This window comes from Microtus oregoni, unplaced genomic scaffold (assembly GCF_018167655.1).
Source record: "Microtus oregoni isolate MIOR12 unplaced genomic scaffold, Mior012 000035F_ref0000213, whole genome shotgun sequence".
Lineage (NCBI taxonomy): Eukaryota > Metazoa > Chordata > Mammalia > Rodentia > Cricetidae > Microtus > Microtus oregoni.
In genome coordinates, this window is record NW_024543094.1 from 8,640,091 (window position 1) to 8,667,600 (window position 27,510).

At 40.3% G+C, this 27,510-nt stretch overlaps 1 protein-coding gene across 4 annotated transcripts in view; it reads left to right on the forward strand.

Annotated features, from left to right (window-relative positions):
- Wdr37 (WD repeat domain 37) overlaps positions 1–26,972 on the forward strand; it is a 71,370-nt gene extending 44,398 nt beyond the window's left edge. For 3 of the 4 annotated variants that reach the window (XM_041630882.1, XM_041630883.1, XM_041630881.1), the window contains 5 exons: positions 60–300; positions 1,485–1,626; positions 17,701–17,835; positions 18,270–18,384; positions 22,430–26,971. In XM_041630882.1, coding sequence (XP_041486816.1) covers positions 60–300; positions 1,485–1,626; positions 17,701–17,835; positions 18,270–18,384; positions 22,430–22,561 — 765 coding nt within the window. In that variant the 3' untranslated portion in view covers positions 22,562–26,971. Of the gene's footprint in view, positions 1–59; positions 301–1,484; positions 1,627–17,700; positions 17,836–18,269; positions 18,385–22,429 lie in introns of all 4 variants that reach the window. The other variant, XM_041630884.1, reaches the window with a different exon arrangement.
- The last annotated feature ends 538 nt before the right edge of the window (positions 26,973–27,510 follow it).

Below are 27,510 nucleotides of genomic sequence, written 5' to 3' on the forward strand. Positions count from 1 at the left end.
ATGTCAGAAAAAAATCTTAAGAGTTCTACAAAGCCTTTCTTTTCTGATTTTTACCTTAGCAGCAAATTTCTGGTGAAGATGAAATAGAGTGTTCTGATAAAGATGAGCCTGACATTGATGGAGATGTGTCCAGTGACTGCCCTACTGTCCGTGTTCCGCTGACGTCTCTCAAAAGCCATCAGGGTGTGGTTATTGCTGCTGACTGGCTGGTTGGTGGGAAGCAAGTGGTGACAGCCTCATGGGACAGAACTGCCAACCTGTATGATGTGGAGACATCTGAACTTGTTCATTCTCTCACAGGTACCTTGCCGTGAACATCTGAAACTCTTCCTAGCTGGGCTGTTTTTATGTCTAAGCTTATAGATTACTTACAGGCCAGGATTATGTTTAGTGCTATTGGCTATTTGGTTGCCATTTTTGGAGATCCTTTCTGATTAATAGAACTCTTTGTAGCTAAATTTATTTTATCTTCAGGAGATTAATTGTAGCATATAGTATTTTAATATTTGAAATACGGTTGCTGTATTGGTTTTCTGTTTCTCTTTGACTCTTTTTTTCTCTCTCTCTCTTTTTTTTTTTTTTTTTTAAAAAAAACACACTTAAATAACAGGAATCTATTACCTTGATGGTTTCCTTGTCAGCTTTTCTATGTCCTGGGTAGCTGCTCCTCAACTGTGAGGGTCTGCTTGGTTGAAGTGAAGGTGTGGCTTGGGCAGGACCTCTGGAATTTGTAGTCTTCTGTGCTCACTGGTTGCTGTAAAAATTCATCCAGTTTCTTGTAGCTATGTGACTGGGCTGTACAGTCTTAGTAGGGGTCAGTTTGGGTCTGTCCTGAGCATCCAGGGCTCCCACCAAAAGTCCCTTCCCACATAGCAGGTTGCTGGCTTCCAAGCCAGCAGGAGTATGCCTCTGTTGCCCTGGATTCTCTAGCTTCTGGGAGGACCTTGGCCCTTTGAATGGTTCCAGCTGTTTAGGCCAGGCCATTAAGGACAGCCTTTCTTCGATTAACACAAAGATGATTGATTTAGAGACCTTAATTACATATGTGGAATTCTCTCTGGTCTTTTGTATACCCCATTTATAGAAAGATATTTTTATAGGCTCTGTCTAAATTCAAGACAGGATGTTGTCCTAAGGGCCCACAAACTATACCATTAGAAGTTATTCTTGTTGTGTTCAGCCTGTTAAAGTGATTTTTCTGACCCTCTAACTGTTAAGACAAGAAATTGAGTTATGGTGTATCTAGTTCCTTATTCTTTTTTTTTTTTTTTTATGTGGATAGCTGAAATGACTTCAGGCGTCTGAGGGGACAAGCTTCCTCCCATACTACTAAGTAATCCCTTAAGGTTTACTTTTCCCCTCAGCTATTAGTTTTGTCTGTAAAGATGATGGATACTTTTGGTTCTTGTGTTTTTAAAAAAGCTTCACTTTAATTGTGTGTCTGCAGGTGGATGACCTTGTATTTTTGTTGTATTTGGTTGTAGGGCATGACCAGGAGTTAACACACTGTTGCACTCACCCCACCCAGCGGCTCGTGGTGACCTCTTCCCGTGACACAACTTTCCGTCTTTGGGATTTCAGGGACCCTTCCATCCACTCCGTGAATGTTTTCCAAGGACACACGGAGTGAGTTGCAGTTGTTTAGAGATCTTAACTGTCTATGAAAAAAAGTGTTATAGGTTATCATTGAAACTAAGTCTAATCTTAATTTCTACTGTTTGACACTTAGCTCTTTTTCACAATGATGACTCTTTCTCTAAACATTTTGGTATGTCTTTCAAAAGATATAGAATACTAAGAAGGCTCTGATGGGTTTAAGAGATTGAATGGGATAGAGTCTGTCAGGGACTGGGAATGGGTAGCTTAGTAAAGGGAGAATAGAGAAGCACTCCAGGCATGAATAGTGAGAGCATAATCCTATTATCCACCAAGAGGCCTGATTTACTGTCTGCAACTACTCACAAATTATTGTAATATGTCTTTTTAAGATTAATTGATTAGCAGATTAGACTAATTTAGATTAGCAAACAAAGTATTGGGTTTAATAATAGCATCATCATACCCATGTGTCAATTATACTCTGTTCTCAACTCTTCCTCTTTCCTTATCTGGTTCCCTTTCTTCTCCCAGTTTGCCTGCTGTCTTAGGGTTTCTCTTGCTATGAAGACACATCATGACCACGGCTGTAGTAATGGGGGCGGCGGGGCTGCGTTCCCAGCACCCCGGCCGCCTGCTTGGCTAGCTTATGCCCCAAAATAATTACACAGACACTGTATTCTTTTAAGCACTGCTTGGCCCTTTAGCTCTAGCACTTACAGGCTAATTCTCACATCCCGATCAACCCATCTCTAATAATCTGTGAGAACCGGTCTTACCGGGAAGATTCTAGCCTAGTCCATCCTGGGTCGGATGCCGGGAGCGGGGCATGGCGTCTCTCTCAGGCGTCTGCTCCCTAGAGGAGAGCTGTCAAGTCTCTGAGCTCACTTCCTCTTCCTCCCAGCATTTTGTTCTGTTTACTCCTCCCACCTATCCTCTAACCAATAAAATGGGCCAGGGCAGTGCCTTTATTAGCCAATGACCTTCCTCCATCACACGGCAACTCTTATAAAGTAAAGCATTTAATTGGGGCTGGCTTACAGTTCAGAGGTTTAGTCCATTATTATTATCATGGTAGGAAGCAAGATGTCAAGTAGGCAGACATGGTCCTGGAGAAGGAGCTGACAGCTCAACATTTGTACCTGAAGATAGCAGAAGAGACTTGTTACACTTGGCATGGCTTGAGCATATAGAGACATCAAAGCCCACTTCCACAGTGGCACACTTCCTCCAACAAGTCCTCACCTACTCCAACAAGGCCACACCTCTTAATAGTGCCACTCCTTATAGGTTAGGCATTCAAACACATTAATGGGGGCCATACCTATTCAAACCACCACACTCTTCTTCTGCCTTTTTTTATACACATTCCACTAGTCTCTCTCTTTTCTACCTCCTTTATGATCTACTTCCCAGCCTCTCATGGCTCCTTTTTAGTTTTGTGACTCCCTAATATATAGATAAACCCGTGTTTTGTTTTGTTTTTTTGAGACAGGGCTTCTCTAGCTATGAAGCCAGTCCTGGAACTAGTTCTTGTAGACCAAGCTGGCCTTGAACTCACAGAGATCCACCTGCCTCTGCCTCCTGAGTGCTGGGATTAAAGGCAAGTGCCACCACTGCTCCTGGCTTGTGTTGTATCTTTTAAAGGTTTTGTTATTATGTGTATTTGCAGGGCATACACTAGGAGTAGGTTTTTTTCTGTTTGTGTATATACACACACACGGATTATGAGTCTAGTGTGTGTCCCTCTCTGCTTGAATTTTATCAAAAAGTTTAGCATGAGACTATCTTAACAGAGCTCTTCCACAAACATACTTTTTGGTCTTTTCAATAAGCAAGGAGATTGTGTATCTAGTTTCTCACAACACAGATTAAGGTAGTGTCTGTCATGTCTCTTCCTGGAAAGGTATGTTTTCTAGTTTGGAGTTACTAAGGTGACACTTTGAGATTAGTGATTTTCTTATTCCCCAGCAGCCTTCCATCATTGATGATCCCTGCCAACTTAGACAGTACAAGAGTGTTGCAAAAGGGTGTGGTTTCTAATTCTGCTATTTTCATCTTAACTAGCTAGCCCTTTTGAGAATAAGCAGATTTCTGGTTATGCTTGTCATTTTGATAGTCCTTTGTTGTCATTTTAATTTTGGCTCTTGGTACCACTGAACCTTCCAGTTGTCCTCTAGTCTCTAGACATTGCTATCATTTTTCTACAATAGGATGATGTGCTAGGCTGGAAAATAGCACTGGCATCTCCCCCAGTTGGTTCTGCTAACCTGTACTGGAGCAAGCAAAATATCAGATTTGAGTTGGGCCAAGAAGAACGTTTTGTTTTCAAGAGCTAGCAGCTATACTTATGATAAGTTAGAGTAAATGTGGTCATAGGCAGACCAGCTGCTTGTCCTTATCATGTTTGCAAGGATAGAATGGATTTTGTGGGGGAACTGATGAAGGCTGGAGCATTGTGTCTGAATAAGGACAGATGGCCAGGGTTTTATAAGTCCTTCGTGTGCCTGGCCAGGTGTAGTTCTGATTCTACAGGTTGGATGTGAAGTTCCCAGATTGGTCAGGCATCGTCTCTATTCCAGAGATGCTATTCCATGAGCAAGCCAGGTGGCTGCCTGGTTTCAGTGGAGTTTAATTTCTAAGGGAGTGATCAAGTATAGCTTCTCCTGGTCTCCAGCTTGCCTTGTGGTGGCATTTTAAGACTTAAAATTGGCACTCTGGTTGTTTGAAATTTTTTTATTTATGTTTCGTGCTTTGAGAGAATATATTTGCTGATGGAGATGCATGTTACAGCTTTTAAGGATGTTTCAATGATGGGGTATTGCTAATTTCTATCCCTTTAGCTGTAAAGTGTAGTGAATGCTAATGTTTGAAATGTATAATTAGGGATACATTTTTTTGCAGCTGGCTATTACATGAAACAACAGTTGTTTTAGAAATATGAGGAACATAACTAGTTGTGACCCCCCACACCCCCGGTACACCCTCTTTTGGGTAGTAAGGTCTTGCTATATAGCTGTGGTTCTCCCAAGTGCTGAGGTTAAAGGCATGTGCTACACATTTGACCTAAGGAGCCCCCCCCCCCCTTGTTTTATTAGGTAGGGTTTTTCTGTGTATCTTTGGCCATCCTGGAACTCGCTTGGTAGACCAGATTGGCCTCAAATTCAAGAGATTCGCCTGACTCTGCCTCCCAAGTGCTGGGATTAAAGGCGTTCATCACTATGCCCACTGGAGCTCTTATTTTTAATGTAGGCCAAGGAATATTTAAAAGGTTGGCCCCTCCCCATGTTTGAGACAGTGTTTCTCTACATATCTCTGACTGTCTCTGAATTTACTGTATAGACCAGACTGGATTCAAATTCAAAGATCTGCCAGCTTTTGCTGAGTGCTTTTGTTTTTAAAATAGGTACCAAGAGTAGGCTTACACTAAAAGCATCTAATTCACATGAACTCTCTCTCCTACCCAGCTTTTCCAAGATGTAAGATAGTTGTTAGATTGCCTTTAACCACAGGGTCAGTAAAAGTTTTAATGAGAGTAAAATACATGAGTCAGGCTTATTCTTGCCCAGATTATTTACATTTTCTCTTTTCTTAATTGATTAGTCATGAACTAGCATATTGCATTGATGTGTATATCTAAAAAGCATTGAAATGTTTTTGTTTGATCCTAATTTCCTTGCTCTGTCAAAAAGGATAAATTTTAATTTTCACAGGCCTTTCTGAATTGGCAGGAGTCAGCTGGATTCTTCTGCTTCTGAATTTTGTGTCGTTAGCTCAGTGGTCAAGAGCATTGACTACTTTTTAGAGAGAGGACCCAAGTTTGATTTCTAGCACCCACATAAGCCACAACAGTCTGTAATTCTAGTTCTGGGGGATCCAAAGCCCTCTTCTGGCCTCCTCATGCACCAGGCACACAAGTGATACACAGACACATGTGCAGAAAAAACACCCATACACATAAAAAAATTTAAAAGAAAAAGAATTCTTTAAAAAAAAATGGCTGATCTTAAAAAGTTCTTTCTGGCCTTTCTTGTGTAGGTTTAGGACTTGGTCAGCAGATGGAGCTGTAGATATCTTTACTGAACACAAAATATTTCTAATAATGATCAGCAGTAAGTCTTTAGAAACACTTCACATTTAGAAAAACAGGAAATGAGACATCTCATATGTTTTTATCTGAGAATCTTCATTGTGACTGTTGCCTTTTACCTTTGTCATGGATTCTGAGAAATTGAGCCCATATGACTAAATAGCAGGTAGCAAATACATACATATAGCTGAACATCTGTGATCCCTAAAGGGCACACTTTTATTAAAAGCAAACTTAGTTTAATTCCCCATTAAGAGCAGAAGGATAGTCAGTGTCTGCAGCGTGTGATTAGTTTGCTGTTCTGAATGTGACATAAGAAAATAAGCCCTGGCTCTCCTCCTTTATCACTCTGGCAGGGTCCGACTCTGCAGGCTACAGGATCTTCTGCAGTAGACTGAAACCTTCCTGGATGGTCTGTTTTATCACGTACACGTCCCATGCATTCCACCTAGCACCCTCTGAATGAGGACTTGGAAAGGGTTTTTAGAAGCAAAGATGATTTTCTGGATTCTTCACTATTCTTTTCCTGAATGCTACAATACAAAAAAGTCAAATTCTCCACTTTTATGTTTAATGTTTTTACTGGTGTATCTCTAAAAAATTCTCAGCTGTTAACATTAGAGACGGGGACGGGGAGATACACTGAAAAACGCTGTCTCAAAAAAACCAAAAAGAAGAAAGAAAGTTGTATTGTAGTTCAAGTTTTCATTTATGAGAACTCAGCATAGTTCTTTTTTTTTTTCCTTTTTTTTTCTTTTTTTTGAGACAGAGTTTCTCTTTGTTGCTCTGGCTGTCTTGGAACTCTGTAGACTGTACTGGCATCGATCTATCCGTCTGCCTCTGCCAACCCAAGTGCTGGGATTAAAGGTGTGTGACACCACGCCTGGCTCTACATAAATTCTTTAGTTAAAGAACCAGTGTCTCTAGTGTGAACAGTTGACAACTTCTAGTTAATCTGAATTTCTGTATCTTGGGTTTTCTTAAGGCAAGGTGTAGTTAGATAAGCACCAAAATTATTAGTCCAGTTTTGTGCTACAATTTCTCAAGGAGTTGAGATTTTTTTCCCCCTTTTAATTTTCTCTTTCTGTTATTCATGTACTTTTACATGACTTTGGTGCCTTTTTGAAAAACTAGGGTTTGAGATATAATGCTTCTCTGTAAGATTTAAAAAAAAAAACTGTAGCCAAATGGTCCCTTGAAATTTGTACTGTCATTATGTTTGCTGGATGCTGACAGAGCTCCTTGATGTCAGCTGTGCTTAAGGCTTTTACTTTTATCACGTTTTTAGAAAGCACTAATAAGCCCTTTTCATCTTTGATGTGTTTCATTGATTTTCACCGTGTATTATGACATCTCTTCATTATAATAGGGATTCTACCGTATTAGTATTTATTGAATGTAATGGTGTATTTCTTACTGGATCAGTCTTTAGTAGCTCTGTGTAGTTTGTCTGAAGAATAATTTTAGGTACACCATATATTGTTTTACTAATAGCAAGAATACAAAATTATATGCCTTGGTCTTGGAAAAATAGATGGCTACTTTGAAGATTTTAACATAGGAATTTCTCCTGGAGGTTGAAATGATTGTTTCCCATAAATTTCTATTATGATTATCAACAGCGGATACTAAAATTCAGTGCCTTTCTTCTTAATTAGCTAACTCTTCTGTGTAATGATGTGGTTTTTACCTGGTAGTGTAATTTAGTAGCCCAGGCATCCACTTCCTAAGCCAGTGTTTCCCCTCTTTATCTGTTGTCCGCCTGTTCAGCTGGACTCCACACAGTTGTCGAACTAAATGGTTGTGGACTATACATGTATGTGCGAGAAACTCTTACTATTATGAAAGTTGTTAGGTTAAATCTGCTTTCTGCCCTTTGAGAGGAGCATGTGAGGTAGATAGATGCTTATTCGATTGCTTATAAATAACCAAAGGCTTCCGTGCCACTTCTCTGAGATTAATTCCCCTTGGTACCGTTGCCTTGTCTAAGAACTTGACATTTTTTCCTTTCCTCTCCACTATCCCCCTTTCCTCAGGTTCTGACCCCCCCTCCCTTTTGTTTTGTTTCAATTACTAAGGAAAGAAACTGACAGTTGAGCAGTCACTGGTCATTAAACTTCCTCCATGGGTGGCCAATGACTAGTTTATATACCCACTGACTGTATTTGTTTACATGTGTGAATAAACTTTGGCATTGGAAACAGTTGGAAATTAGCTCAGCATGGATGAATATTTGAGAATGGAAGGTTTTTATTTCTTTTTGGTTTTCTTTGTACACAGTTGTAGCTTTATTCTCAATGTAAGATTTGGTAACTTTTTTCTAAGAAAACTGAAATGCATCTAACAAAACAAAAATGTCTCTTAAAATTGCAATGATTATTTTGAAGTTATGACATTTTCATATGCCTTCATTGTCAAGTATCTGGTGGAAGGTACTTACTACTAAGTACTAAATTCTAGATAGACTCATCAAGGTGGAAGTAGCTTTGTATTATCTTGGCTGTTTTATTTATGCTTTTAAAATGATGTTTTTACCTGGATAACAGTCAATTTTAATTAGGACTGCATTTTGTTCTTTGTCAAAGTCGTGTGGGAATCACTTGGGTATAGGCTAGGTAGCTTTCTGGTGTCAAGCTGCCTTCTGATGGAGATTTTGGAGGCATGTACTTGGTTTTTTTTTTAATTTTAATTAATTAATTTAATTTTGTTTTGTGCTTTTGATACAAGGTTTCATGGAGCCTCTCTTTCTTTAATAACTACACTTAAATCTATGGTAAAATCTTCATATTTAGCTCAGGCTAGTGTTGAACTCGATGTATGGCTGAGATAAGCCCCAACTTCTGTTTTTGTTTTTGCTTCAACCTCTCAGGTGCTGCGATTACAGGCGAGCACCACTGTAGCCAATTTGTGCTTAGTTTTACAATCTGGTTTACTACTGGTGACTGCTGTTTACACTCTCTGTGTGAGGAGGAGGTAACATGGAATCAAAGATACCAGCGAGTAGTGCTTTCTAGGGACAGGAGTATAACTCCAGAAGTGTATTCACAAGTAGAAATGGCCATTTGAGAAATAAATCCACCTGTAAGATTACAGTGGCCTCAAAACCACACCTCAGTTTTCTTTAGGGATCTGGCCCTTGAGAGGCTACATGTGCCAGTAGAAGCAGTAGAAGGCCCTATATCCATGCACATACTGGGAGCATTGAGTAGACTCATTGGGTTAAAATCAAACATATGAAATTGGGAAGAAATAGTGATGAGGGTTAGGGGAGGAATTTAGAGGTAAGGGAATGGGGGTAGACTTGATTAAAAAAAATGTATGAAATTCCATATATGCATTTCAATAAAAATAAATAAATGAATAAATCAAGGGTGAAAATAACTAAGGCTAGTGGTATGGTGTTAAACTCCTATTGTAGGTTTTTCTCTCTCTCTTTTTTTTTTAAATCCCCTTAGGGGCTGGCGTAAATCAGAAGTTCCTGTTGTCTCCACCTGAGCCCGAGTACTAGGATCATAGGTGTGTTTGCCACTATGCTCATAGGTGTTGCTGAGGATGGAACCCAGGGCTTTGTATATGCTGTTAGCAAGCACTCTTCCAACTGAGCTACATTCTCAGTCCATTTTCTCAGTTTAATTACTAGCTTAATTATGTCACACAAATTTGCAGGGAAACATAGTGGTCAGTTGACGGAGATAGCATGTAGCTGCACTGGTGAGGTTGAAGCCAGCCTTGGCTGCATTGAGGTATTGTCTCCAACCACCCAGTTAAGAAACTGATAAAAAGAAGTATCAAAAGGAAATGAGTGCTTTTGAGTGGATGAATGGATATTTTACCTCAGACTGTAAATGTTCTGACTCACTGTAATGGACAGGAGACATATCCAACCAAGTACAGGTAGAATTGTTTATTAGTTGAGACAGTTTATATAACAACCCTGACTGGGAGTTCTCTCTGTAGACCAGACTTGAACTCACAGAGATCCACCTGCTTCTGCCTCCCAAGTCCTGGATTAAAGGCTTGGGCCATCATGCCTGGCCCCAGTATAGGTTGAAACCACTTTGTGTCGTGTAGAATCTGCAGAGTAGGGATGATAGGAGCTGCCAAAAACCTCCAGCTTCTGAAGGAAAAGATGGTAATGATAATGGAGTTAAGGCGTGTTTTGGTCCTGGCATGGCCAGTATTGGTGGACAATGTGTCCATACTTAGCTAAGGTGAGATGATCACCTGAACAGACTTGCAACTGCTGGCACTCCCCTTTTCAGTCATCTACTGCCTGGTTCTCTGCTTTGCACTGGAGCTCCAAGATTGGCACTGGGTAGTAGGTCAGCATAATGGCATTAACTACCATCTTTGGGGAGCCAGCTGTTCCACATAAGTGGTTTCTCCAATAATCTCTTAAGGACAAAATTTATTTTCAAGTTATCTCTTTTTTTATTGCTTTATAAATAATAGCATTCAAAGTTTCTACCTCCTCCCCTCCTCCCATTTCCCTCCGACTCCTCCCTCCCTCTCCCCCCTCCTAGGAAGGTATGCATCCAAACAGAGTAGGATCCCAAAAAGCCTGTACATGCAGTAGAATCAAATCCCAGTACCATTATCATTGGCTTCTCAGTCAGCCCCCATTGTCAGCCACATTCAGAGAGACTGGTTTGATCACATGCTCATTATGTCCCAGTCCAGCTGACCTTGGTGAGCTCCCATTAGATCAGGGACACTGTCTCAGTGGGTGGACGCACCCCTCACGGTCCTGACTTCCTTGCTCATCTTCTCTCTCCTTCTGCTCTTCAGCTGGACCTTGGGAGCTCAGTCCAGTGCTCTGATGTGGGTCTCTGTCTCTGTCTCCATCCATTGCTGGACGAAGGTTCTATGGTGATATTCAAGATATTCATCAGTGTGGCTATGGGATAAGGCCAGTTCAGGCACCCTCTCCTCTACTGCCCAGGGACCTTGCTGGAGACATCCCCGTGGACACCTGGGAACCCCTCTAGAGCCAAGTCTCTTGCCAACCCTAAAATGGCTCTCTCAATTAAGATATCTCCTTCCCTGCTCCCATATCCATCCTTCCTCCATCTCAACTATTCCACTCCCCCAAGCTCTCCCCAACCCTCCCCTTCTCCCCTCTTCTTTTACACAAACATGACTTAGAAGAAGAATATGGAATCCTGTTTGTATCACATTGTTCCTATTCTGAATGGGCTGGTGCAGTTTGAGTTTTGTGTGTCTGCTTTGTCTTCTATTTTGGCTTCTCTGGAATCAGTTATATTTTCTTGTGTTACTGTCAATGGTGGTTTGAATAAGACTTTAAAAGCCCAAGCCAGGCCCAGAGTCTCTGTCTTCCTGCTGCCTGTGGATCTGGATATAGAACTCTTAGCTCCTTCCCTAGCTCCATGTCTGCCTGTATGCTGCCATGCTTCCTGCCATGATGGTAATGGGCTGAACCTATGAAACTGTAAGTCAGCCCCAATTAAAAGTTTCTCTTTATAAAAGTTGTCGTGACCATGGTGTCTCTTCACAGCGGTGGAACAGTGACTGAGACAGTTTAATCTTTCAGTCCTCATTTCCTCCATTTATTGCTCCTTATATATATGTCAGGACCCATAAATATATGTGAGTGTATGTTTAGGTATATCTACTAGGTGATGGTATTGAATATCAGACCCTGGCCCTCATACGGTAGGCAAGCATTCTACCACCGAGCTATGTTCCTAACTGCTCCTAAAGTGGGCATATCAACATATGTCAACTCTGAGTAGTAGCCTAAGACACATTCCACTATAAAGCAACAACTTGATTGTTTGGGTTAGGAATTCCTTTCTGTATTCTGAAGGACTGTATTATAAAACAAGACAGGAGCATACATTTTAAAATTATGTGTATTTAGGCCTGTGCACATGCAGGTAGTTGTGAGGAATGGCTTATTCTCTTCATAGCCTTTGTCTTCTGGGAAGAGAGGACTGGCACATCAAACAGGTAAATCAGGAGCTTAGCTGAGTGCTGTTGCTTAGTCTAAAGAGCACAGAGGTGAGTACTTTTGCTTAGTCTATTGATCACCAAGTGAGTACTGTCTTCAGTCTGGCGCTATGGCTTGGCATTTCTACAGGGATAATGCTTTTGTCTGTAAAATGACCAAGATGATAGCTTTTCTTCTGCTTAATTAATAACTCCAAAGGACTGCCATTGTGTCTGCAGTGTTTAGGCTCTGAGGTAGAACTTCATTTGGAGCCATTCAGAGTAATAAGTAGAAACAGTTTCAAAAAAGTAGCTTACTTTTTTGAGTTAATGCTAAAAGTGACATTTACCTAACTTTAAAGGGAAGCTGCTATGCCTTGTAGGCATTACTCAGTATTGTAGCTTTTCAAGTAACATTTACTGTGGAGAAGGGTTTTAAAAAGTGAGGTACTATATTTGTCTCAGGATACATCTTTTCCAAGAAGGAGCTGATTTGAAACATGTCACATGTTACACAACTGTGAAATTTCACAAGGAAAACTATCTATTGCATTGATGAATATTGTAGGTATGAATTTCCATTTTAAAAGAATGAGACAAAGTTAATTTCTTCAGAAGTGTGAAATGGACAGTTACTAGCAGTGAGGTGCAAAACGAATAGGCCGGCTGCCACCATGGCTGTCGGGCGAGCAGTAGCAGCAGGGCTGCATCCTCGTGGTCTCACTCAGCTTATCTGCTGGCAGTCCTTCTGCCTGTTCCTTTTGGGGAGCAGACACAGGTTCCTGTGTAGAGGTGGTGGAGAGGGTATGGAGAGGAATCTGAAGGTTTGTTTTCAGATGGAGTAGAAAGAGGATGCTGTAGAGCTGAGTACTGGGTGGGGAAGCATCATCGTGACCATCTTCTCTGTCAGGCAGAGGCAGACGATATTTCAGATTCTGGTGGGTGAATGGTCTCTGACTTTGGTATTTCAGGTAAAAGGTGAAAGGAAGAAGTAGCAACAGAAGCAATAGAATAATGAGTAGCAAATACAAATAGATAAAAAGTACACATAACCAGCACTTGGGAGGCAGGGGCAGGCGGATCTCTGTGAGTTCGAGACTAGCCTGGTCTACAGAGCTAGTTCCAGGATAGGAACCAAAGCCACAGAGAAACCCTGTCTCGAAAAACAAAAAAAACAAAACAACAACAAAAAAAAAAGAGTGAGAAACCCTATAGTACATTGCAGTGGCTTTACTTTCTTTAATCATTGTAACGAATAAATCTTGTCTACATTACATTAAGATAGTTATTACATTTTGTATGTATTGTGTACATACATGTATATGTATGGGGTGTGTGTGCACTTGGACATGCGTCTGGAGGTCAAATTTTGAGAGTTAGTTCTCTCCCCTCACCATATGGGTTCGGGGAATCAAATTCAGGCTGTCAGTCTTGGTGGCAAGTACCTTTACTCACTGAGCCATCTTATCAGCCCAAGTATTATATTAAAAGTTGTTGTAAAATGTAATTTGTAATGTGTCAGAAACAGAGCCTTCAAAATTCTTATTCTTCCAAAATGAATACATAATGTCTGTTATTGAAATGTTGGCCACTACTAATTATTGACAGAGTCTTGGGTCAAGAAAAGAAATAGAAAGTTAAATAATCAAAACCTGAGGGAGGTCACTTCTCACAAAGTTTAAACAATACATTTGTTACCAATTTCTTTAAAATTATTATATATAATTAAAATATTCTAAAATTACAATGTTTTTAAGCCAGAAAGACCAGATTTCAAGAAAGCAAATGAGCCCTTGACTCTTGATATTGCAAGAATGACATTATTGCATGATATCTATCTATCTATCTATCTATCTATCTATCTATCTATCTATTTTCTGTGTTGCCTTGGCTGTCCTGGAACTCACTGTGTAGACCAGGCTTGCCTCACCTGCCTCTGCACTCCAAGTACTGGGATTAATGGCATGCACCACCACCACCCAGTTTATTGTATGAATCTTATTATTTTAACTTTTTAGTAATTTTAAATAAATTTATATTTTAAACTGATTTTTAATCTTTGAATTTGAAAAGGGTTCTTGTTAATATAGTTAAACAGTCTTAAGAATTTAGTCCCATTGGGTGTGGTGATGCATACTTATAATCCTAGCAGAGGCAGGTGGATTCTTTTGAGTTCCAAGTTGGCTAAGGCTGCAATGAGGTCTTTAGTCCTGTCCTAAACACCCTGCTCTAGAGTGCTTAGAAATTCCTGCAGGTCAGTGGACCAGTCATCGCCGTGACTGTCCCAGATGGGTGCAGCTTCACTTTCGCGGCTGGCAGTGCAGGTTTAGCTCTCAGTTACATCCTGCATCTCAGACTAAATGGTCTTTCATTAAAAATGGACAAACATCACTGGCTTCTCTAGAATGGAGGTCTCACAGGCATTGCTTTCCTCCTCTTCTCTGGTCCATGTTTCCTTATACAGAGTGAGACCTGACTCACAGAAGGTGCTTAGTAAGTACTTTCTAGATGAGCAGGTCTTTAGTAATCTAGACTGCAGAATTCTGTTATCCTGAGGAGGGAAGGTTACAAAGTCATGACTAAACAAGAGTGTTAAGGTAGTGTTAGATGCTAGCAGAAGTAATTTTGTTCCCCAGAGAACAGTTGAATTCACTGAAAAAGAATGGTACAAATTCAGCTTCTTCGTTTGTTTTTATTTTATTTTCTAAATTTGGGGAATTGGCCATCAAGAAATAGTCAGAAATACTTCTTTTTTCCTGTTGGTTAATTTGGCTTCTGATCGCTTCAAACACAGGTTGTGTAAGTCCTGAAAAACACTGATAATAGAAAAAGCAAAAAAGTATTACTTCTGAAGATGCTGACATGTCTACATGATTAGACTGCTAGGGTGTGGGCTGATGTTACCTGTCAGAGTTTGGTCTGTACAGATAGTTTAGAAAGCAGTCGTCAAGAAAGAAACTGCAGGTACAGACTTTGGGTACAGGACATACAGTTAACCCACCCCTGATCCCCCACCTCTGTATGTCCCCTCCCCATCCCCTTTCTGTAGCATCGTACAGTGTTCTAGGTTCCTGCTAGGCTGGTTTGGACATAGTTTGGTTGCCAATTCCAAACTGGTCTGTTTGAAAGTTGGCTCTGTTGTTCAATCTAGGTGGAGTGTATGCACTTGGATATTAATACTGGAATACACATGAACAGTTGACGGGTCAGAGCAATAAAGTCCCAATGATACCTTCATCTACATTCTCGAATTTTTTTAAAATAACATGTTTTTAATGCTTATGAGTATTTTTGCCTACATGTGTATATGTGCACCATAGGCATGCCTTATGCCCTCTAAGGTCAGAAGAGGGTGTAGGATCCCCTGGAACTGGAGTACAGATGATTGTGAGCTACCATGTGGTTTCTGGGAATCAAACCTTGGTCCTTTGCAACAGTAAGAAGTTCTCTTAATTGCTGACCCATCTCTACATCTCCACATACATTAAAAAAACCTTCTTGTTTCTTGAGATTAATATAATTACATCATTTCCCTTTCTCTTTCCTCCCTCCACACCCTCCCATGTACCCTTTCTTGTTCTCTTATAAATTCATGGCCTCTTTTTAAAAAATTGTTGTAATATGTATATATGTTAATCCACAAAACAACTCCCAAGAGATTTTTAAAAGCCAGAGAGAGAGAGAGAGTCAGGGAGTTTTCTATGAGATTGTGTTTCCTAGTATATTAGAAGCGATACCATAAGTTGCACCAACATGACTGTCTAAACGTGAGCTGAACAAGGACAGCAACAATAGGCATCCTAACGTGCACCAGTGGAAAGGCTGCATTCTTTTGATAGATGGATTATGTATGTTCTATACACTTAAGTTTCTACTCAGGGAATGTTTACTCTGTAAACTTCAGATCTAATGCCCTACATATACAAAATTGTTCTTTTGTAGGAACTTATATTTTAAAAATAAGGAATGGCAACCCAGTAGTCAATTTTTGACATGATGCCAGAAAAGCACACTGCATTAGCATTTCATGGTCCAGCATTTTTTACATCACACATTTTTTTTTCTTAGCTGTGAAGTTTCGGCAGATTGTTATGCAAAACAGTTTTGTGTCTCTGTGTGACTGAGAAGACAGCTGTTAGTCCTAATGAGGAGTGCTAGCATTACAGTATTTCCGTTGATTGAGACCCACGGAGTGAGCAGAATGTTCCAGATCAGGCAGTGGTGTGTGGTGAGAAGGTACCATACTGTCAGCTGGAAGTACATGCTCGGCTGCTCTCCACGACAAGATAAATGAGTTTGCTGGAGTTTGGCAGAGTCTGAAGCTTTTCCAGTGAGTGGTTGTAGCTCACTAGCCTCCCTGTGGGACCCACAGTCCAAGGGTGCCTTTAAGACTACTGCGTCTTTGCCATGCTTGTCTCTTGATGTCCTACGATACCCGTCAGCATTGTGATTTATTAGGAACCTCATGTCTTCTAGCATTTCATTAGCATAAGGTCGGATAATCTTTTGTTCAGGTTTTTTTCTCTACATTGCTGGAGGGAGGTACTAGCTGAAATTTAACTTGGCCAAAACCTCCTAGAGCACACTGCAAACAGAAGTCAGTGGGTGTCTTTACTTTATGCTTTCTCAATCTCTGGCAATAGGAGAAGCTCTTCAAACATTCCTGTAACCTTTGCTACACCCCATTTATAGTCAGACCGTGTGCTGTTATTTATTTAAATAAAGAATACGTGGGGCTAGAGAGATGTCTTAGCTGTTAACAGCTCTGTCTGCCTTTCCAGAGGACCTGGGTTCAACTCCCAGCACCCACATGGCGGCTGACAACTATCTGTAACTCCAGTTCCCAGGATCCAACTCCCTCACACAGACATACATTCAGGAAAACACTATACAAATGCGTATAAAATAAAAATAATTATTAAAAAAGTACAGCTAGGTCAGTCATGATTGTACAGTTTGTCCATATATCCGTTTCTTCCCTGGTGCTATATTGCTATATGCTGTGTCTTTTATGCTGCATCCAGATGTTGTACAGTAGTCTTCTGGAGATGCTGTTGATTGACACACGTAGAGAGGAAGTACCCGCTGGGATCAGATGAGCTGAGACAGGGAGGCTTCAAGTGCCATTTTATCATTTCAGTCCCGTCTTCCAACAAGTAATTGATGACTTTGGGTTGAAAGAAAGGGTTGCATTACAAGTTAACCTAATAGACCATGGTAACTTCTAACTGGGACAATTTCCCCAATGACTAGTGGTGTTGTGTGTGTGTACTTTGAAGCTATAGGTCACCATCTAGTGTTTTCCTCACTCATTTTTCCTTCACCTTAATTTTTGAGATCAGTTACCTTACTGAACCTGTAGTTCACAAATTTCAGAGGACTGGCTGACTAGCCAGTTCCAGGAATCTTCCAGGCTCTACCCCTTCAGCCCTAGGATTACAGGTGTCTGCTGCCATGCCTATGGGTTTGTTTTTTTTTTTTTAAATAGGGGATCTGGGAATTGAGCATTGGACCCCTAATACTTTATATGGCAAGTACTTTATTGACAGACCTATCTCACAGGTGTAACTTACTTGGAAAAAATGTCAGTTGAACTTCTTTGCCATTGTGAAATGCCCAGTGTTTTTTACTAACTCCAGTGTTTTGATTGAATTGGAAGTTACAGTTGGAATGGCTTTTTTCTTAATTCATCCCACCAGAATATATATATATATATATATATATATATATATAAATAAATAAATTTTGGTAGGCTGTGTAATCCATATTTTTCTAGTATCTTCTTTGCTGCACTGTCTGAGGATGATAGGACGGAGTAAACATAGACTTCATTTTCCTGCACAGCTGGGAAATAAAGCAAGGGTCCTTCCTTATGTAACTTATGCACAAGGAGAGTTTACGAAACAAGCACAGGTTGCAGAGCAGAAGATGCCGTAAACGTGCATATCTCCCACATCCTTGCCCTCTGTTTCCCCTCTGAAAGCAAGATGTGTGTATCTGCACTGTGGGGGATGGTTGGTACATCCTGCACTCTAACTGCTGATGTGTCTGACCTTTACCTGTAGTACTGTGACCTCTGCTGTGTTCACTGTGGGAGACAACGTTGTTTCGGGCAGCGATGACCGCACAGTAAAAGTCTGGGATTTAAAAAATATGAGATCTCCAATTGCGACAATTCGTACAGACTCTGCCATTAATAGGTAAGGAGTAATTGTAATTTATTACCTTGTTCAATGATACAGCCTTTGGGAAGGGAGTTCAGCCTACTGGGAAGATGTATTTTATTGATCCTCTTATGTGAATTCAGTGTCTGTAAGTACTTAACTTTACATCACACAATAAATATCACGTTGATGTAATAAGACTTAAGGAGTCAGAATGGACCTTTGGTAGCCAGATGGCGTTGAGCTTTCTTTACTCCTGAGAGGCTCTGTCTGCTGTTAGTCTGTGTGGAGTCCACGTGTGATCTGGCAGTTAGGTGTATCTTAAGTTTCTTGTCCAGTGTTATAGGCAGACTACCCCTGTGAATTGCTAATTTAGTTTGCCTTGAAAGTGAAAAAATGTGGCCTTTACTACTGCATGATACTACAATGTCAGTATTTTATATAAACTTGTTTTTATATCTCTTTTGTAGGATCAATGTATGTGTTGGCCAAAAAATCATAGCCCTCCCCCATGACAACCGGCAAGTGCGATTGTTTGATATGTCAGGAGTGCGACTAGCACGGCTTCCCCGGAGCAGCCGGCAGGTATTGGTTACAGTGTGTTCGTCACCAACAGCAAAGGGGGATGTGCAGTTCCGTGTTTTACGTCAGTGCTGCATCAGGGAAATACAAGCAGGCCACATTCAGAGATTTTCACATGTAGAAGAGAGAAAAATTAGCTTTAGCATGTATTTTATGAGATGATGAACTAGTTATAGGTTGGTAGAAACTCCTGGAGATGGCACTTGCCTTCACCTCCAGCCAGAAAAATATCTTTCTGTGGTTAGGTGTCACTGGAAAAGGAAGTTCTTCTTCTTCTTCTTTTTTTTTTTTTTTTTTTTAAATAAATTACGGATTTGCTCCTTGCTACCATCAGATGTGATATTTTATTGGGTACTTCTGTATGTTTTATTCAGATCATCCCAGAATGCCTGCATTCATGGCTTCAGCTCAGCTGAGCAGAATCAGAATGTGTTCAGGGAACAACTAGCAGCACCATGTCTTTAAGCAAGTCCTTAGATGATTTTGATGCTCTGTGAAGTGGGGGCTGGGGTCTCAGCATGCATTGTTTAGGTTGATAAGAAGTGGAGGCAGAGGTCATGAGGAACATTCCTTTTTAGGTTGTGTGTTTAACTGAGATTCCAAAGCATAGCGTCTTAGGATTACTATTGCTGTGATGAAACACTGTGGCCAAAGCAACTTGGGGAGGAAAGGGTTTCTTTAGCTTATGCCTCCACATCATCGTTCATCATTGCAGGAGGTCAGGACAGGGACCTGGAGGCAGGAGCTGATACAGAGGCCACGGAGGGTGCTGCTTTTACTAACTTGTTCCTCATGACTTGCTCAGCCTGCTTTCTTACAGAGCCTAGGACCTCCTGCCCAGGGATGACACCACCCACAATGGGCTGGGCATACCACAGTCACCAATTAAGAAAATGCCCTACCGCTGGATCTTATGGAGACATTTTTCTCAACCGAAATCTCCTCCTTTCAGATACTTTAGCTTGTGTCAAGTTGACATAAAACTAATTCTGTTTTTCCCCCCTTTGGATGATCCCTGAATGTCACTAATGTCTGACGAGTCAGCTAAGACAGTCTGTTAATGCATCCATTCCCTGGTCCTTCCAGGTCACTTGCCTGACCTTTGAGCATTGCTTGGGCCTTTTAAAAAATTCTCCTGTTGCTGTCTTCTGTCTGCTTTTCTTTTGATTCCTTTCTGTTGCTGGGATTTTCACTTCATCATGAAATGCTTCAGAGTACAGTTCCCAAGCCACAAGCCAGCTTTGTATCAGTGTGTACTGCAGACACTGAAGACTAAGGATGAGTCTGGAGAAGTAGGAATTAGCTATCAGTATGGCACCCTTTTCTCAAGCATGGTAGTCCTCCCGGCAGTAGTGTTTCAGCCGGTTTTTGTTGCCACCCACAAAAGTTTGCTGCCCAGAATAATTACTATCTTTTTCTTTGAGTGTACATTGTAGGAAAAATCCCATAAAATCATTTCACAACCCTGCATTCCATGAGTTATCTGCCTACCAGAGTTTTAGTCATGTCTTCAACAGGGTAGACTGCTTATGTGTGTCCCAAAATTGCTATTAACATATAAAGAAAGCATTTGTGAAGAGACTGATGACTGTGCTGCTTTATTATTCTGATGCTTTCTTTTCCCCCAAGAAAGTAAGGAGTTCTAAGTAGGACTTCGTGGTCGGAATTCCACGTGGAATTATTTGTAAAATATTCAACTTTGCTGGAATTGTAGAAATTTTGTGCCTGGGTTTATTTTTCATATAGCAGTATGTTAAATAGGTTTATTTTAAGGTTAATGAATAACATCTAACTTCATTTTAGACCTGTAATTCTTCTTCAAATAAATATAGTTTTAATATTATATCATTACAGCTAGCCGTCACTCACTCACTGTTGTAGGTGCTTTCAGATGACTAGTTTTAAAAACAGAAAACCAAAACAGAGCATGCGTGGCTGGTTCTCAGTCTTCCTAATGCTGTGACCCTTTAATACAGTTCCTCATTGACCCCCAACCATAAAATTATTTTTGTTGCTACTTTATAACTGTAATTTTGCTATTGTTATTTGGAGGCCAGTCTGGTCTACAAAGAGAGTTCCAGGACAGCCAGGGCTATACAGAGAAACCCTGTCTCAAAAAACCAGAGGGGAAAAAATTAATCATAATGTTAATATCCATGTTTTCCAATGGTCTTTGGGGGTTGTGACCCAGAGCTTGAGAACTGCTAATGTATGGGAAGCTTGTTTCCTTCACTAAAGGGTTTTGAACCCAGAGCACCACTCCTGTTAGTAAGCATTCTATGACTGAGCTACACCCCCACTACTTTAAATTTTACTTTTAGAGAGTGTCTTACTAAGTTGCCCAGACTGGCCTCAACTTGGATCCTCCTGCCTGAGCCCCATAAAGTAGCTAGTCTACTGGTGCATGTGCCACCATGCTCAGTGAAAAGAGCAAGCAATTTTAGATTATTTTACTTTGGAGATAGTGTAAGTAGCTGCCCCAGGTGTTTCAGGGAAGCATGTTATGGGGACTGCTAGGAAGAGCTGCAGAGTCAAAAAGCACTGAGGTCCAGTGACTTCGTATGTGTTAGTTTGTAGGTAAATAAGTGGGATTCCATATGGCCAGAGTCCTAGAGCTTTTAATAAAAGAATGCCTGTTGTGACTATCCACAGAAGTGTGGATTAGCCTTCTTTATGTATGTTGGTGGTTGATCCCCTTTTCTAGGCGCTTGATCATGATGTGAACGCATAATGTGTGCACTTTTCCCTTGCATCTCCAGTGACATTCACTTTTCAGACAGATGTGGCTTTCAGTGTTCTCCCTGGGTAGCTCTTGGCCTAGATGGCCATTTTCTCTCACTGATTTGTCCAGTACTGGATTGCAGTATTTTTCAAGAATACCCTGCAGTTATCTTTTAAGTAGTTCCTGTCTAAAGGCATGGCTAACTGCCAACTAATGGATGTAGATGTGTTTTCCTTAAAAACAAAAGAAAAACAAAACTCTTTTAACAAAGAATCAATGAAAGATTTGTTTTAATAGTTCAGACACCTTCATAACTTGTCATACAGGTTTTTCTTTTATAGGTAGTTTTGCAACCTGGTTGAATCACCCATATGTATAAACAGTATTTATATTGAAATTTTTACAGAAGAACATCTTGTCCGACTCTTGCCGAGTATTTCTTTTACTTGATAAATACCTGTCAGTTTACTCAATCCTTGTGCCTTATTGTGTAACAATGACAGCAACGTATTAGAGCTATTACACTAATTTATTGGTAATTCCTGCTGTGTAGCGTGCAGATATTCTAAATGTTGGGGTTTATCTTCTGTGCTCAAATATCTGTACATACACAGCATATAACATTATAAGTTTTGTAAACTATTTTGTAGTAATTTCCTCCAACATTTTGATACTTAATTTGAATTCCTGAGGATTCTAGAATCAGCTGAAGAGGCTATTCCATATTTATGTTTCATGTATATGTTTTATTTTATTATGCGAACTATTTATTTACTAAATAATATTTGAGGTCTTTGAATTTGGTTTAATGTATCTGAAAATACATCTTCTAGCTTTATTTGTTCATTTAAAAATATCAAAGTGAAGCCGGGCGGTAGTGGCGCACGCCTTTAATCCCAGCACTCGGGAGGCAGAGGCAGGTGGATCTCTGTGAGTTCGAGGCCAGCCTGGTCTACAAGAGCTAGTTCCAGGACAGGAACCAAAAGCTACGGAGAAACTGTCTCGAAAAATCCAAAAAAAAAAAAAAAATCAAAGTGAGCATTTTTTTTTAATGTGTGACTATAATCTTATCATTTTCTTGAAGAAAAGACTAATCGTGACTTTTGGTATGAGCCCCTCATTCTCTGAGTGGCACACATTTCGCCTTTGCTCTACCAGCTTGCTACTGACACGTTCCCAATACATAGTAGATTTTGGCTCACTTGAGCTATTCCTATGTTGAGTTTTCACTCTTTATTCATCTGAGTACTGTGATTAGCATGGTGAAAGTGTTATGTTTTGTTTCAGGAATAATGCATTAATCCTGTTTCATGTGTTTATTCCTAGGGTCACAGACGAATGGTGTGCTGCTCAGCGTGGAGTGAAGACCACCCCATGTGCAATCTGTTCACATGTGGCTTCGATAGGCAAGCTATTGGTTGGAACATCAATATTCCTGCATTGTTACAAGAAAAATAAGTCACTGGTGTTCCTTAGTTTGAAGTTTGCCATGGACCTTTGATTCATGCAGGCTCTTCTGCATATTGATCAGCCATTATAGTGAGAATTTGGCCCTGGGAAGGGTGCCTTGTATATGTTCTTTTTACATTGTGCCCAGCTTGCATGAAACGTACAGAGAGATGTGTAATTCTGTTTTTTGTTTTTGTCCTGTGTATATTGGCATCCTCTGGTCAGTAGAAGTGAAGCTCACCTCCCATGTAGCATACAAAATGCTCTGAGTTGTTGACGTTGACAGATGAGCAGTAGGGCATTACATTACATTATATGAATTAAATGTGAACTGTGTACCTGTCGTGAGGCATAAACAGTCTGTTACATTGTCTGGAGTAAGTATCCATACCTACCGTGTCCTGGGAAGACTGCAGAGTTTATTGCGTTGGCTATCGAGAGGCAGACTGACTGATAAAGATTTCATGTTTGGTTTGTGTGAAATTATAGCATATGCTGTTGTGTAATTCATTTCAACTCTTAACTTCTGTTCCAGTTCTGTAAATGTAACCTGGATTTACAACATTTGTGCAGAGTTTCTTTTGAGAAAAAAACATTTCTCTTCTTTTATTATACAAAATGATTTTAGTCTCCCAAGGTCTCATACAAGCAAAATTTAAAATATGATTCTCATCACTGATTTTAGATATTAAAAAAAATCAAAGCACTTTAATTTATAGCTGTGGTTCTAAACAGGTTTCAGAAGTTTCAAATGACTTATCCATTGAATGTGACTTGACCTTTATACAAAGGCCTGCTACCTGAAGACAGAATCTTATTTATTTTCTACACCTTGAATTTGCATATTTCTAAATGAGTTCACTTCTTTGGTGGTATTTGAGAGCCGAGGATGCAAATAAATGAGCACTACCTCAAAATAAATATTGGGAAAACTTTGGAGTCTCACTGTTGTCTAGATAAGCGCTTGGATTTAAAGCTGGAATACTGGATTCAAGGTAGAAGGCAAGAAAGGCAATCATACCAAACATGTTCTGAAGGTGAAAGGCTCTCTAGACAGGCTGAAGAAGTGATGGCCATGGTGGGTAGTTCATAGGCAACAAGAAGCATTTGTCTAAAACAGCTTGGATACCTCTCAGTGCCAGTCCTACTACTGCACAAGTGAGCCTTTTGTTCTTGCCTTCTAGAAACCACTGTTCATCTGATATTTGAAAGTTTGTGTTTCTTACAGAGTTACAGTTTTGATAAAGAGACATCTCAGTTACTGCCCCTCGCATTTTAATCCTTTCCATACCGCCCTTTGGAGACTGACCTCTTGGGGAGAAGAGGAAAAGTAGTATGCTGTTACAGTTACCCCACCTCTTACCTTTTTCAGGTCCCTGTTTTTTCTTTGGGTGGCACAGGAGGGCACCTGAACTAGTAAGTGGTAGGAAGTTTGGTGTAAGATGTATGTGTTGTGCATAGAACATTTGGGTGTCCTGTGGTGGTACTTTCTAGGAGTGAGAACTTGGTTATTGGCACCTTTGACTTGGGCACCAAAGGAACTGATATTAGGAACTTCTCATCTGACTCATTTAGAATGATTCTTTGAGGAATTTTGTTTTTTCAACTAAAAAAAAAAAATGTATTTTTAAAGTCTGACCCTTCTAATCACAAGTCTCACCATGGTGTATTTGTGAACCGAGTCAGACTGGTCACTGTAATTGATTATTGTACTTTTTAAGGACCTAGCTCTGACTGTTTTGAATGTATTTTGCTTGATGGTGGAGTACTGGAGGATGCTGATCCCAGTGGTCTGCTTTACTTACAGCCACCAGAATTTCTCTCTCCTCCATCCCAGTATACTCACATACTCACAGAGTTGCTCATGATGATGACAAACTTTGTTCTTATGTTCCTTGTATCTTAATCTGAAAGTAAACATAAGAACCAGATCTCTACCAGACACAGTTTTGGAACTTTTAAAAAAAATTATATTCGTGACCATTTAGTTCTATGTAGACTATGACCTTCACTGCCAATAGCTGCTTATTTTCTTTGGCTAACTGGAGGGACCAGCCTCTGACACAGAAGTGAGGCTCTTCACTCATTTCCAGAAGACCCTAATGGTGCTCGCCCAGAGTGCTCAGGAGCAGGATGTGACTTCCTGTTAACCGCTGTGTCATGTGTTCCCATCCCTTCGCTGCTGTGGTCAGTGTTATTTTCAAGGGTTTATGACTGGCACAGGCTTGTGCTCATGAGTGTGTGCAGGCTGTGTGCATGTGGCTAAGGGTAAGTCATGCTGTCAGCCACGTGTGATCTCAATAGAAACAGTGTTTGGAGATAGGAACACTATTGTGTGCTCGAGTGTCCAGAATTTCATTTAATAACGGAGGGGAAATGCGTGGTTATTAAATGTGCATTGATACAAAATTTCCCAAGAGATTTCTTGTTGGACAGAATTAACACTCCCGTTCCCCCCTTATTGCTGCGTACCAGTTTCTGTAGAGTCAGAAAAGCTCTGTACATATTTGGGAACCTGAAGACTGTAAATCATTTGTTACTTAAATCTGTGAAAAAAAGTTTGTTTTGTTTTTTGAGGGAAAAGTGCATTTATAAATGTTCTGTGGAATCAGTTATCTTTCCTGTATTGATGTAATTGTTTTTTAAATGTTCAGTGTCTTCATTGAAATATGAAGTTCATTAAAACATTTGTGTTCTGTAATTACTATTATAAAGGTTTATGTTATTGGGAGTCTCTGTGTTACTTTGTAAAGCATTATTGATAGTTATAGAAATATCAGTTGTCCAGAAATCGAGTGAACTGCTTATAATGCCTGTTTGAATTTTTTTTATCTTAGACTTAAAACCCAGCTATATTCTTTATCCATTTCTTTTGCAAGTAAAGACTAGCATTGGTAAGATTTCACCAAGTTCTGCCAAAACATTCTTTTCACATTATCCATAAGTCTTATTTTCCTGTAATAACTTAAGATTTTAAAAAACTTATTTCAAAACTGTGAACATTTCAATTATGCACAAAGAACATGGGCTTTGTTATAGAAAGAAGCTAAAAATGAAGTTATGGAAGATTCAAGATTTAAATTCAGCTTCATTAAAATAGCTTTTGTTAGGGATCTTTGGCATGCTGAGCGTTCTGTGTGAAAGAAGCGATGACAGTATTTGAAGAATGAATGTGAAATAAGGGGTGAAATGCTTTCATAGGAGCAAAGGGCACCAGCAGGGGTTTATGTACAATTAGTGTTACTGTAAATTTCTGTAATGGGGACACTGAGTTCGTGATAGTATATTTTTAAGTTTTCAAATGTAAATTTTCAAGTAGAATCACTTCAAAAACAAAAACACATTGTGCTCTCCAGTGTGGTTTAGCATTTGGGACTCATGACTTGTGGGCTTAGATAGAGAGGTGTTTGCTAGGTCATGTCAGGTCATTTAGCCAAGAGCCTTTGCTAAGGTGACATTTAACCAAAGCATAAAGGTTATCAGTAGAAGGAAGTTGCAGAGCATTTCTTGTTGGTGCATGCACAGGTGTTGAGAGAGAGCTTGGCATGGTGTGGGTACTGATCACAGTGTGGCAGCACACAGTGTGGAAGGGGGTGGCCTGGGATGAGACCGGGTGAAACAGATAACCATCTCATTTAGAGGCCTTGATAAGAAGTGTGGCTTTCGTTCCTCACTTGTTGATTTCTCATGGAGATGCAGTAAGATTAGACAGGCTGTGGAAGTCCAGGTGACAGTAGCTGTTGCCACACCTTGTTGGCAGCAGGATGCAGGATGGCAATAGGGTAGATTTGAGGTCTAGCACAGGTACTGATTTATGCCACAGTCCAAAAGTATCTTTGAAGAACTGCCTATTCTAGTTATGCTTGTACATTCGTCAGGGTCTCCAAGATGTTTAAGGGACTGTTGGTAAGGATTTCCCCTTAAAAAACAATACATTAGGGAGTTTCAATAATAGGAGACTTTAACTTAGCATTGCTAATTTATTTGTCCCCTATACTTTGTCACCAACACTTAGCACTGTCACAGTGTTGGCACTGTGCCCATCCCTCAGCCACAGGGGCCCAGTAGAAACGGTCCCTTCTCGTCTATGGCTAATCAGGATCCTGTCTTTAAATTTTGGGCTGAGAATTGGTCGAGCCAGTTTCTCCAGGAATTATTAGTGACCCTGCTTTTAATCTGAGTGAAAAATAGGAGGGAGTGTTTCAAAGTGCTAAGAAAAAAAATTCTTAGAAATGCATCCTGAGCAAAAAACCAAGTTTAAAGAATGAGCGTGAAATAAGGGGTGAAATGCTTTCATATGAGCAAAGGGCACCAGCAGGGGTTTAATGTACAATTAGTGTCACTGATTTAGTAAACTTCTGTAATAGGGACACTGAGTTCATGATAGTATATTTTTAAGTTTTCAAATGTAAATTTTCAAGTAGAATCACTTCAAAAATAAAAACACATTGTGCTCTCCAGTGTGGTTTAGCATTTAGGAGTGCTCGCTGTTCTTTCAGAAGACTGGAGTTTGGTCCCCAGCACCCACCTCAGGCAGCTCGCAGTCACTTATAACTCCAGCCCAAGAGATCCAGTGCCCTCTTTTGGCCTTGGGTACTCCCACACATACACAAATAACATATTAGAATAATAAAAAGTGGTTACTGGTGGCATCGGGGGGAAATAAGAATTGTTGCGGGAGGTCCTCCCACTCCTCCAGCCTATCACCGCTGAGGTACCAGCCCACTGGGGCGTGGTTTCTCTCCCTTTAAAAAAGCGGCCACTTCCCTCTCCTCGCTCTCTTCACTTCCTGCTCCGCCTGAGACTAGACTCCTTTCCTGGTTGCGTAGAGGGCTGTTGCCTGGGACAGTGATCTGTAAGTTTTTTCCCCTTTAAATAAATACCACCCTAATAATCATAACCCCGAATTGGTGTGGCATTGTTTGTGACTTACGCCTTCATTTTGGCGCCCAACGTTT